The sequence below is a fragment of the Heloderma suspectum genome, chromosome 1 (assembly GCF_057233095.1).
Source record: "Heloderma suspectum isolate Gila_16-S chromosome 1, 16-S_ref, whole genome shotgun sequence".
Lineage (NCBI taxonomy): Eukaryota > Metazoa > Chordata > Lepidosauria > Squamata > Helodermatidae > Heloderma > Heloderma suspectum.
This window is the reverse complement of record NC_139458.1, coordinates 339,611,834-339,625,522: the sequence shown is the minus strand read 5'-3', so window position 1 is coordinate 339,625,522 and position 13,689 is coordinate 339,611,834. Positions and strand designations below refer to the sequence as shown.

Here is a 13,689-nt window from a genome sequence, read left to right as displayed (position 1 = left end):
AGGTTGAAGGCTGTTCATATAGTCATTCACAGCCAATCCCAAAATTTTCAGAGGACTTCACTTGAATTGTCTTTGCAAAACGTTTTGAAGGTATCTTGGCTTGGTAGTTCACTACTAGATCCATTAACCACTAATCTTCCTTAGAACTTAAGTCTGAACTTGGTCAACCAAATCATGTTCCAAAATCAAGGATACCTGAGATCGTTCCAGAGGTTTGGGGCTCACGCAACTTCCCTAGGTATCTTGAGTCAACAGTACTGATCTATGCAGCCAAAGAATGAAACAGGGCTTTTGGCTACATGAACCTGCTCATTATCTTGGACCCAATCTTCATGGCCGATTTAGTGCAGATCTAGAGCACATCAGGGTCATCCATGACAGATGATGCTGTCACCAATCCACAGCAACCCCACAGCATCCCGCTGGAAAAGGCACATTTTTGGAAAGTCCTTTTTGTGTGTCTTTTTTCCTTAAATGCAGCTCCCGTGCGGTTCTGCTGCAGTGTGCCCCGTCCCCCAGCATTAAATCTTGGACATACCTCTGTGACCTGGCAGTGATGTGGCCAAGGGGTGGGGCCGCCCCTTCCCCCCGTTTCCTCTTTTTCCCCATTTGCAGTAGGGTGCTTTTGAACATAGGCGTTCTTTCCCACTTAGCGCTATTTCACACTGTTTCATCCTTTCACTATATCGCAGTAGTGCTGTTTTCCCATTCACAATATGTAGCCTAGCACAGTAGCCGCTTTACCCATTCACAGTATGCAGCCTGTTTTTCCCATCCATAACAGCGCAATAGTGCCGTTTCAGTCATTCAGAATAGCGCAGTAGCTGCTTCACCCATTCAGATTATGTAGCCATTTTTCTCATTCACAATAGTGCAGTATCTCTTAACCTTCCACAATATCCCAATGGTGGATGAGAGGGGAGAGGTGTGGGGTAAACTAAAGGGGCTTAATTCAGCGCTTCCAGTAAACTTCCCTGAGCAGGGGAGCACGGACAGGGGCAGGGAACAAGCCTCTCACATTCACTGAGCAGCACCTATGGAGTTGATGACGTTCAGTTCTACGCCATCCACCCAACCCTGAAGTATGGGGGTTTCAAGTGCCACGTGACCCGTGAAAGCAGGTTTTTAGGTAGTGTATACTCTGCTTTTCTTCTTTGTGTGCCCCTGACGGACCAAAGCGATTTCATGAAAATCTGGATATAACCAAAAAGCACTTCTCATTCCATTTCCATGTAGATTGGGCCTTGGATTATCTACAGGTCACTTCTATAAATAATATAGGTATTGGTTTCACATTCTACTTACCTGTCTAGCACAGGTAGTAACTCAGCTGTTATTTGAATAATCACTTGTCTTGGAATGACAGATAAGTCCAGAGCCCTTGATATCACCAGGGCTGCTTCTTCTCTTTCACCTCTTGATGATGTAAATTATTAAGTATCTGAAGTGAGTTAAGTTGTTATTATCACAGGATATTGAACTATACAAAGAAGTCCTTAGTTCAGTTTATAGTATCTCTTTTCATTTCTTAGGTGGTAACATAGATATATTCTAACAGATTATGTTAGAATATAAAGTCCCATGGATGGCCTGGGAGTACCCAATGCTGTAGCTTTGTTGAAGCTCACTGGAGCTGCTCAGTTCAGTCTCGGAGTCCCACATAAATTACTCTATAGGAGGACCTATAGGCATGTAATATATCTGTGTTAGTAGAAAGCAGTTGAATAGGGCTGTAGTTCAGTGGTAGAATATTTGCTTTGCATGCAAGAGGTCCCAAGTTCAATCCCTGATACCTCAAGATAGGGCTGGAAATATTCCTGCCTGAAACCCTGGAGAGCTGCTGCTAGTCAATGTAGACAATACTGGGCTAGATGGCCTGACAGTTATGGTTAGTGCAGTGCTGGAAATAGTAGTATAGGTGATCTCAGCTTGCTCCAAAATGTGGTCAATAGTACAGGAAAGTAGTGCATACAATGCCTCTTAATGTCCATAATAGTTGCTGGATGGAAACACCTGAATTCTATATATAGGCCCAATCCAACTAAAATTACTCAGAGACTAAGCCCCATTAAAAGCAATTAGACTTAGGTTAGTTGCATCTAGGAGAGCTGAGCTGATACAGGTGGATACTCCTGCCCACTGCAAAAAGATGCCACCTTGCTTATTTTTTGTGGGCTCTTGCAAAGGGGAGTGGAAGTGTGTGGCCATGATTGCCACTGGAGGGTGGAGAGAACAAGCACACATTGCCAGAACAAGCAGGGCAGTGCTCTCTTTCTTCTGCACGATGTTGTACGGGTTTCATTGCTCTCCGGTGAAGCATAGAGAAGCAAGACAAGGAGCATCCGCCTGGTTGCCTCAGCAATGGGAGGTGCATTCCCTTCTCTCTTGCCCTCATTCACAATGAGGGACATGAGCTCCACATCTGTGCTCAGTGCTATGTAGTCAATGTAGATTGGCTACATTGTGTTGTGACATTATTTCATTCTCTACATGATCTCTGGTTGGTTGGGATCACTGGCAGGGCAGCTGGTGCTGAACTCCACAGCAAAGGAAGGAAACAGTGGCTGTGAACAGCCATGACAAAGGATAGGGTTAAGTGGGCTTCAGGGGATTCAGCCCATCTTCCTCCAAACACCACTTTTGCCCAGAAAATGTTTAAGGGTGAAAATTCCCCACATCCCTAATTGTGACTTAACTTGTTCCATTGAGTTCAGTGGAATGTAGTCATGATTCGCTTCCGTTGAACTGGGGCCCTAACCTAAAGTAGAAACTGCAATTAACAGATTTCTCTATTTTCATTTTCAAAGTGTAGCTCTTTTCTGTTTCAGGTTTTGAAGTACAGTAACACATGTGAAAGAGAAGATTTTGTTCCTTCTGAAAAAATAGTGTTTAACTTCATTGCTGTGAATATTATTGATGAGACCAAGATTCTTCAGGAGGACAGTTGCTTACTAGACAATGGCTGCAGCAGTGCTGGGATTTGTGATGGAAACCATGTTGAGGAAAAAACTTCAGAAAAAGGACTAGTAGACAAGAACTTTCTAGACAAGGAAGTTGTATTTGAAAATGAGCACGATGGGAACAGGCCGCCCATCACAAAGCCTGGATCTTGCTGTGCTCCAGGCCAGAGACACAATGATGAGGTTGTGGTATATGCGTTTGATATGAGGGCTGAACATGTGACTGCAATGCAAAAGGAACAAGAAAAGCTTAGCTTAAAAAATGCTACTTGTGTGCTGGAGGAACTGCTACACGACTCACAAAAAGCGCTATCAGACTTGGGAACTGGTGGAACAAAATGGACCTACTGTCCCCGGTTTGCCATGGAAGATCCACAAATCTCTTCGGTGCAGCAATTAACAGAACTCCTTTTGAATGAGAGAGATTTTTCCCGTACAGAGTTACATGAAGACCTCCAAGTTCCTTTGATAAACCTAGTGAATGATGAGCTAAACCAGGCTTTTTGTCCTGAATGTGATGTGATTGCAGACATTTGTTTGGTATCTGAACAAAAAGAGCCCTTTTGGGATAAGAAGGGAACTGCTCTCAAAGAACCACAAACTTTTGCAATTGCAAAAGAGGCAGCAAAGGAAGCAGAAGATGAACAGAGCATAATAGTAGACTGGAATCCCCAGACTGGAAGGCTTTATTTACCCTCTCTGTCCAATTTATCAAATGACATACATGAAGAAATAATTGAGAATAAAGAGTATGAAGAATCTTTGGAGGAAGGACTCCTGTCCAGACTTTATGAGAGCCAGTACTCTGATGAGCTAATAGGGAGATATGAGGAAATGTATCTTCTACAACTTAAACAACAGTGGGGGCTACATATACAAATGCCACCCTAGCCATCTTTCTTTCACTTCCTGATTTTAGTTTACTATTTAATTAGAAAATTAATAATTAATATCAGTGGTTCAAACTGGTGCCCATCAACAAAAGTTATTGCTTCCAATCTTCAGTCAGCTGCAACAAAGGAATCCCCTTTCATTCAATGTAGTCTTGCACCAGTGCAAGTGTTTGTGAATCATGTTGATTCAAACCAAAACAGCTTGTTAATAACATTTTGTGGTTAAATACATATCAGAAGGGACATTGTGTGCTTGCTGAATTTCAGTCCTGACTGAAGCTGGAAACCTCGGCTATTTACAAGAACATTAGACTACTGTGTACACATCTGTTCAGTCTTGAAAATAATTTAATTTTCAGGAAATAAAGTTACCAGCTTTAACATAACTTGTTTGCCCCAAGTATGACACTGTCCAGGCAGAGGAAAAATTAGCTAGACTTGGAACAGAGTGACATCTGTGCTCAGTGCTATGTAGTCAATGTAGATTGGCTACATTGTGTTGTGACATTATTTCATTCTCTACATGATCTCTGGTTGGTTGGGATCACTGGCAGGGCCAGTGTGAATTGGCTGTAAATCAACAAATTGAAGTATTTTATTGCTTGGTAGAGGCAGCTAACAACACCCAGTGGATAAAATATATCTTCATTGGTCATTGAGCTATCGGTATCATCATGGCTGTATGCTACTTCCCGGCTCAGAGGCACATGCCTCTGAATACCACCAGTTGCTGGAGGACAACCGTGGGAGAGGGCTTTTGCCCTCATGTCCTGTTGTGCGCTTCCCAGAGTCATCCGGTTGACCTTGTGGGAAACAGGATGCTAGACTTGACAGGGCTTTGGTGTGATCAAGCAGGGCTGCTCTTACGTTCTTATACCAACCCCCACTTCCCTCTGCTTTGTTTGCCACTGCATTCGCACATGCACAACCAACATGCACTACCACTGGTGTGTATGCTGAGGGATAGAGCATGTATAGGAAATAAATAACAAACCCCACAGACACTGGCATGTCTCAAGCATGTGAAAATAGACCCACAGTCTTTGCAAACTGAAGTCCCCATGGAAGAAGCATGGGATTTGCTGTGGGTAGCGAAATTAGTAGTTTATCTTTCTTCCCAAATGCCTTTCGCAAGCAATGTAACTCTGGGGCAAGCTAAAAAGGTAAAATATATTTCATTTTTCCATCAATGCAGCATGAGTAAATCATTGTTGACACTTGTAACATTCTGAAGGAAGTCACCTCTATTAGCCTAAAGCATTTCTGATCACCTTAAATTAATCAGGCCTGACACTTCCATCCAACCTGAGGTATTGGCAGCAGTAAGAACCTCTCCATAGGAAAGCATAGTTGCATTTAGTGTTTTGAACAATTTTGAATAATCAATTACACGGACAATTCAAACTAATAGAAGAATTCACTAGCTCAAGCCTGACTGCTTGATTACATGTAATTGGCTTTTAACACACTCAAAAACAAGGTCACAAAACTAGGAAGAAAAAGTGTATGCTATACACGCTACTGGCTTTGAAATTCCATTGTGGGAATTTGCAGATGAGCTCTCAGTTTAATGCTGTAGCTTTACTTTTTCCTACTTCCATTTTTTAAAATACAGATGGGAAGTGCCTAGAAAAATGGCTTAACAGGAGTATCTTTTATGAATAATCAGGTGTGTGTCTGATACGTGTGTCTAGAAAAGCTGCTTGAAACTTCTCTGAGCATTCAAACACTTCTCTACACTGCTTTCATAAACATGAATTTTAAGAATATGAGGAGAGAGAAATGGGTGGTGCTAGGTACCTAAGAGATCTGGGGTTCACGCCTATAGGGCAAAAAAAAATGCACAAATTTGCATATGCTAATTTACATGCGCAAATATAAGTGCATAATTAGAAATAATTACTATAATTTAAATTTTATAGAAGGCAAGCTAATGAACCTCTTGGTTGCTTCCAAGGACAGAACTGTGCAATGTCCCAAATTATGATTGCTTAAAACTTAACCTCCATGTACCCACACTTCTCCTTGGTCTTTCAGGCCCAAATCCAGATCGGTAGGATGGAGTGCCTAGGACCAGCAAAGAGCTGAATGGCACCTTAATTTACCTATTAACTGCCAACTGAACATGGCACACTGGCAAGGGAGCGTGTGGGAACGTATTGTAGACTATAATAACTCATACTCTTAGGCTGCAAACTTACAGAGTTACTAGGGAGTAACCCCTATTAAACAAAGTAAGATTTACTTCTGAATAAATCTTCAATCGCTCTCCCTCCACCTGCCCCCACCCCCCATCACCAACAAGCACAACAGCACCAAACAGAGACCTCAGGACTGGAGGACATTGCTTTGCTACTCCTGGTCCTTGGACCAGGTGAAGAGACAAAGAGAGCTGATGCCAAAGGTGGTTCCTCATTATATATTAAATGCTTTATTTCGGCAGTTTCAGGGTTTCTGGGACACATTTTTTTTTTTTTTTACAGTTCTTGGGTTCTGAGTTCTTGGCATCCTAAAATCTACACCAAATGTTGCAATATTAAGTTTCTAGCAACATCATCATACAGCTCTTAGAGAGCAATCCTATGGCTGCTAGACACTGTCTAGAGGGCCATAGGATATGGTCTATTCCAGGAACCGACCTTAGGGCCCATGCTCCAAGGTTGGTTCCTGGAGAACTGACCTCCCCCCTCGTCTGTGCTGCCTCTGAGGCAGCGCAGAAGCCCCATCCTCCGTGCTCAGAAGACGAGCGCGGAGCAACTGAAAAGGGGATGGGCTGGGGGGCGTTCCAGGGCAGGGAAAGCGGAGCTGCACATACATCGCATCCAATGTGTCATACAGCAGCTTTCTTTCCTGGCCACCCCCCCCCCCGCTAGACAGCCAAAAATGGCTGTCTAGCGAAAAAGAGCAAGGTAGGGAGGCATGATCCCCCCGTGCCACTCCTGCCTTGCTTTGGATAGGCGGTCGCCTCCGAGGTCGGAGGCAGCTGCCTATCTACTTAAGATTGCACCCTTAAAGTACCAAAATACATAGTTGGGTACCTTTATGAGGACCAACCAAAATTCCTAATAAAGGTATTGCCCAACTGTGGATTTTGGATTGTTATATCTCTTGGCCCAGCTTGGCTACCTTTGTTTTTGGCTGGTGGTTGTGTGTGTGTTTTAATTCCCAACATTATCAATCCCCAGGTTTCTTTCTAGATATTGGAACTATCTTCAGTGTGGATAGGGCAAGTTGCAGCTCTGAGTACATTTACTAAGGAGTAAGACTCCACTCCTACATACACTTACCTGGGAGTAAATCCCACAAACTCATTATGACTTACTTCGGAGTAGACATATTTAGGATTACACAGTAAGCTTGATGTAATCCTGAAGATATTTCCCCATCCACAGATTTCTCTGTACCCCCCGTTATTTCCTGTACCATCTCAGCTGTACCCTGTACGTAATTTCCTTTACCATCTCAGGTATCTTCCCTCTCCCCGCCCCCCAGGTATCTATAGCCATGTCCAGGGCTGGCCCCAAGACATGTTGCTACCTGAGGCAGAGCAGCAATTAGCACCTCCCCACTCCCACCCCCCACCGCTACCCCTGTCAAGGTGCATAGTAGTACTCAAATCCAGTCAAGTTGTTTTGTCCCCTGAGGCAGCAGATCCTACAAGCACCTCTCCCCTTACCTGGCAGTGAAAATACATTAATAATTAATGAATAATTTGCTGGTTTTTCAGGATGTCCCAAATCAGCTGTCTGAGACAGCTGCCTCAGGCTCTAAAATGTCTGTGTGCGTGCATGGGTGTGTGTCTTTAAAGGACCCTGTTTCCTAAGGACACCCTTTTTTGTAAAAGGGATATATGGAGAGGGGACAGAAGGGCATTTGATTTCAGAAAAAACTCAGATGGAAAAATTCAGGGTGGGCATCAGGAGGGGAGGCACATGTGGGCAATAAGCCAGCTAGTCCAGGGGGATCAGATGCAACAGAAATCATCAAGGTTCCTGTACCTTTATTTCATTTTCTCCAGTTACGCAAAAAGCAACATCTTCCAAAATAACTTTTTGTACTGTGGACTCCAGTCCATGAAAGCTTATTAGGCCATAGTAAATTTGCGGGTCTTTAATGTGGCACAAAGCATCGTGGCTTTTGAACACCAAAAAGAAAGATACCCCTATCCTCCTCCTACATCTATTCACCTTTCTCTAGCCTAGTGCAAATCCCTGATGCCAAGGAGGACCATGAACCCACCAGAATCTGGCCGCATGAATCATGCAAAAAGCAAGTGCATTCCAGAAAAATGATTGCAGAGGCAAAGAGCTCCGGACACACTCAAGCTGTATACTCATACATTAAAGGTAAAGGTGTCCCCAGCGAGCCATGTCCGACTCTAGGGGGGGGTGCTCATCTCCATTTCTAAGCCGAAGAGCCAGCGCTGTCTGCAGATGCTTCCGTGGTCATGTGGCCGGCATGACTGAACACCACGGTGCACGGAACGCTGTTACGTTTCCCGCCAAAGCAGTACCTGTTTATCTACTTGCAATTTCTTGCTTTCGAACTGCTAGGTTGGCAGGAGCTGGGACTGAAGACGGGAGCTCATTCCGTCACGCAGCACTCAGGTTTCAAGTCTCGAACTGCTGTCCTGCCAACCTTCCGGTCTGCAGTTCAGTGTCTTAACCACTAAGCCACTGCAGCCCCTATACTCATAAATTACCTTGCCCCAAATTCAGACATTGCTGCTTATTCAAACCCTTTTTCAAGCAAACCTACTTCTGTTTTCCCCCAAGGTAAAGGGCCTAAGCCAGCGTGAAGGACTCAACAGATGAAGTAGAACTCTGACACTCCATTTGATATGGGAGAAGCCAATGCAGCTGCTGTTGTCAGGGCACAAGTCCAATTGCCCAGTAGCAATTGGTTGGGCAGGTCTCTGCAGAGTCAGGAACACTCCAAAAAAACCAGGTGATAGTGGCGCTGTTAGGCAATTTTGCACTCTGGACTTAATGAAAATAATGAGCAGACTGCAGAAGGAAAGGTGGCAGTCTCCCCTCTAGTTTAAGAGGCCGGTGCTTTCACACTACACTCCCTATGAGTCTGCTAAGGGAGTGAGTCCTAACGTCTCCTAGTAACTGCAAGGCTACTGAGTTCAGAAGGAAGAGGCAGGTTTCTATTAAGGCAGATGATGGCAACTGGGGCAGCTCAGAAGATCTGGGGCCCATGCCCAGGTGGGCCATTCTTTAACACTGTCCATGGAGAGAAATTACATGGGACATACAAAAGCCAGTTCATACATGCATGTACATACTAGATTGCTCATGATTCGATGGCTCAGTTTATTCGATGAAAAAGCATTGCTTTGAGGTGATGCAAAAGTTATGTCTGTGGCTTATTCCCACAAGTCGCAAGTGGATTCTATAGTCATCGAGTGATGGATATGCCTGTGTTTGGCCAGTGCTAAGATTTAGGAAGTGCTATTTAACAGAATGAAGATGAAACTATCTGTTCGATGTGACTAACGCAGTAAGTTCTGTGATAATGGCACTAGAGATGGTGAAACCAAAACAAGCCATTTTTTGGACAGGAACCCACCAACTGATAATAGTGCACATCCACAATAAAACATGAACTACTGTGCAAGTCTAGGACCATAGACCTCACCCCCTCTTAATTTCAGGAGAAGTCAATGACCTTAGCAGGGCTCCCATCAGAGAAAATAGATCATGCCCTGACTGAGGAAAGAACTTCAGTCAGTGTCCAACTCCATCCATATATGCAGCATCATTTCATCGTGTGTCAACATGTTAATGTTTCTATTTATATTTATTATTTATTTATTTATTTCTATACCGCCCAATAGCCGAAGCTCTCTGGGCGGTTCACAAAAACTAAAACCAAACAACACACAATAAAACAATTTAAAATATATAGAACATTAAAACCACAATATAACAATACAACCACAATAAAACCTAGCAGCAGTACAGGAGTTTAAAATACAGATTTAAAACAGCAAAGATAAAAATTTAGAAAGCTAAAATGCCTGGGAAAATAAAAAGGTCTTCACCTGGCGCCGAAAGGAGTACAATGTAGGCGCCAGGCGAACCTCACTAGGGAAGTTTTAATTTCTCATAATTAAAACTTGCCAACAAGTCAAAAAGCATGTATGATGGCATATAACAGGGTGGAAAACCTCTGGCCCATAGGCCAATGTGGCTGACCGAGACTCTTCCTAACCCTGCCCACTCTCCTTGGCCCCACCCCATCTGCAGCCCTGTTTTGCATGGATCCGCTGAGTAGGGATGGGCAAACTCACCTCAGCCCACCTTGCTCACCGGACCCTTGCCACCACCCCTGACCCTGCTCACCATGCATGGCAAACCATCAGGTGGATAGCGCGTGCCCATAGCATCTTGCAGTTGTGAGGGGAAATGGCAAAAAACCTTCCTTTTCTGTAAAAGCTGATTTTATGTAAATGGCAGCCATAAAGAGGCCCATTAGACCATTTAAGGCTGTAATGCTGCGTAGTACATGGGCCTATTTACAGCCTCCATTTATGTCAAATCAGCCTTTACGGAAAAGAACAAGCTGCTATTTTCTGTAAAATGGCAATTCAGCAGAGCAGCAGGGACTGTGCTTTCTGACCTTTATCCTTTTTTTCTAAGATCGCAGATAATGAGCTATTTAAATATCTCAGGTTGATTTTCTCCATGAAAGGAGGAAGTGGCACTATAACACAGTGCCATCTAATTGCTGTATAGTTAAACATATAGAGCTTGCAGAGAAGGGAACTCCCTGGGGAAAAAACAGAAGTGTGTAAATCTTAATCCTGCAAAGAATACTAAAGGTGTAAGATCAAAGGCCTAGTGTAGAGAAGCCGCTAGCTAAGCCAACTCCCCCCCCCTTGGGGGGGGCATTGAAGCTGAGCTGATAACCTTTAATGCAAGGCCTGGCAAGGCCTGGCCAAGTCATGTTTCTTAGGGAGGAGCAGGAAGAGGCCTCCCATTCATATTTCCATTTAACAACAGAGGTGCCCGTGCCAGAGCTGTCCAGGTTTGACCAACTTTAATCTCAGGGCATGGTCTGAAGGCACACGAGACAGGCACTTTGCTGAAGCTAAGCAGGTCTGAGTCTGGTCAGTGTTTGGAGGGGAGACCACCTGGGAACCACATGTAGCCAGCTTGAGCTCCATGATGGAAGAAAGGTGGGACAGAAATGTAATCACACAAAATTAAATAAAAATAATCAGTTAACCGTTTCTTTGTTACACGCACATAATCACAGGATTGGAAGAGACCTTCAGGAGATCATTTAGACCAGCCTTCCCCAACCTGGTTCCCTCCAGAGGTTTTGGGCTACAACTCCCAGCATTCCTAACCACTGGCCCTGCTGGCTGGGGCTGATGGGAGTTGAAGTCCAAAATATCTGGAGGGCACCAGGTTGCAGGAAGGCTGATTTAGACCAACCCCAAATTTCATTACAATACAGATATAGTATACAATTAAACAGATTTCCTGCTGTTTTCACCAAAGACTTAACTGATCAAAACCCATAGAGTTATTCTGTAATATGTTTACATCTACAGCTAGTTTTGATGCCGGGCTTGTAGTAGGTATATGCTAATAACAATATTATTCAAAGATCACAGGAGAGATGAAGCAAGAGCATGTTGCATCTGTTTGGGAGGGTCGGAAAATGATATTTCTATTAAAGATTTCATCAGCCCAGGATCATGTGGCTAGAAGAGTACACTGCATTTCTGGACACAACTGTACTAGGTTGTGCACATAGGGTTTGCTGCATTCTTCCAGATGCTCTTGAGCAATGGCAAATAAGTCTGCAGTTTACCACAACCTTCTGAAGACTGTGGTTAAAGATAGCAAAAGCATGACTCAGATACCTTTCATCCTTTATAACACAGTCCTGAAATGCCCCAACCCAGCACCAATTGCATTATATCTAGTGGTGTAGTGGAGTCAGGGCTCACAGGGTCAAAGCACTGGGATTTTTTGATTAGCAGGGATGCTGTTGTCATCAGCTACCCCACTCAGGCTTCCCTGTTCCCTCTGAGCTTCGCTGAGTCCTCACAGTAGATGGGGGTGGGTGGCGGATTTTCTCAGCAACAACATATTGGGCCTGTTCACACATCACGCTAAGCCATGATGAGTTAATTAACCCAGGGGCTTAGTGGCACAGGCATGTGGCCGTTTTGCATTCAAGCTGCGACTGCAGCATGTCATGTCATGTGAACCCAGTGAAGGTGAGTTGTTGGCAAGGTCAGCAAACCACTCACAGCCAATGGGTGGTTTTAGCCACCAAATTGCTACCAACCCTCAAGCATCCCATGTCACTTGGGTTCAGCCGACATGACTAACCATAGTAATGCCCCACTGGGGTTTGAATATTCAGAATGGCCACCCACACGTACCACAACCCACCATGGGTACATTGAGCTGCTGTGATTGTGCAAACCAGCCCATTGTAAGAGATCCCTGTTGTGATGCAAAATATTTTGGGGTGGCTTGGTCTTGAATGGACATTTAAGACCTATTCGCTTTACTAAAGACTTGCTCCTGGTGGAGATAAAAACTGCTAGAACTGGGTTGCCGATATGCAACAACACTACTTCCTACATTTTTGGACTCTCCTTGAGGGCATGGCTATAGGGACTGTCATGACGAACACGTGGATTTCAAAATGTACCACTGCACCACTGGTTATATCTAGCCCCCCTCTAATGGAAGGGAGTATTTATCTATGCATACAGGGGAGGCAGCCACATTTGCTGCTTTCTAAGAAGAGGAGAAATGTGCCATGAAATGGTGGGGCATTGCTCAGGTGGGCTTCATGTTCCTCACCTATTAAGGGGGCCAGAGCTCATCCAGCAAATGCAGAATAAAATTAGTTTATGTATTAACATTTAGGTACCGCTGTAGCTGCTAAAAAGCCATCAAAGTAGCTTACAATTTAAAACAATAAAATCATGCAACAATAAAAGCAAGAACATTAAAAACAGTAAAAACATTAAAACTCTTTAAAAGTATGATAACCATTAGCAACAAGAACTACAACAAGAATAAGAACAAATTGTTGTTGTTGTTGATGATGATGATGATAATGATGAGGTCATCACCATTTTGTTTTGTAGGGAAAGACTTATTCACTTATTCATCATTAGTGTCACTGGCTCTTTACAATAGCCTGTGACTTACAGTCCCAGCATCTCCGAGTAGGGGTGGAAAAACTCCTGCCTGAAATTCTGGTGAGCTGCTGCCAGTCAGTGCCGACAATACTGGGCTAGATAGACCAGTGGTCTGACTCGGTATAAGGCAGATCCCTATGTTCCTTATAGGTGCCTGTGACCCTCAGGAATCCATACCACACATGGCAATCACACTAGAATGACAGTGTTGGTGGCCACAGGGAGAGGGGACCACAGATCCTCAACAGCCACTTCGTGGATAACGCACACCATCCAGATTCGCACAACATGACAAACCTCAGTGCATGCTCACCATGGCTTGCAGGTTCAAAATGGCAGCTGATGCACGCTGCAAACCCCCGCAGGTTAGTTAACCCACAGTGGTTTAGGGCTTCTTCACACAGAGCTTTTATACTGTTATTGAGATTGTCCGCTCATGGAAGTTTGCGGGTCCTTTTCATGACATCATTAACCTTCAGGGCACATCCAGAGGTATTTCCTGGTTATATCATCTCAAAAAGATCTGGAATGAATGAACTATCTTTTTAACTCGGAATGTTACGCAATTAAAACAGCCACTAGATGGTGCTGTTTCATTGAGGTCTATGGAACCTTGAAAATTAAAAGCTTCCCCTCTCAGCAATCATGTGGT

The 13,689-nt window shown here is 44.0% G+C and overlaps 1 protein-coding gene across 1 annotated transcript in view; it reads left to right on the top strand.

Annotated features, from left to right (window-relative positions):
* The window catches only part of LOC146359577 (interleukin-20 receptor subunit alpha-like), a 41,113-nt gene extending 36,882 nt beyond the window's left edge, over positions 1–4,231 (top strand). The window contains exon 7 of the mRNA XM_084816967.1: positions 2,829–4,231. Within this exon, the coding sequence (XP_084673093.1) occupies positions 2,829–3,851 (1,023 nt within the window). The 3' untranslated portion in view covers positions 3,852–4,231. The remainder of the gene's footprint in view (positions 1–2,828) is intronic.
* The last annotated feature ends 9,458 nt before the right edge of the window (positions 4,232–13,689 follow it).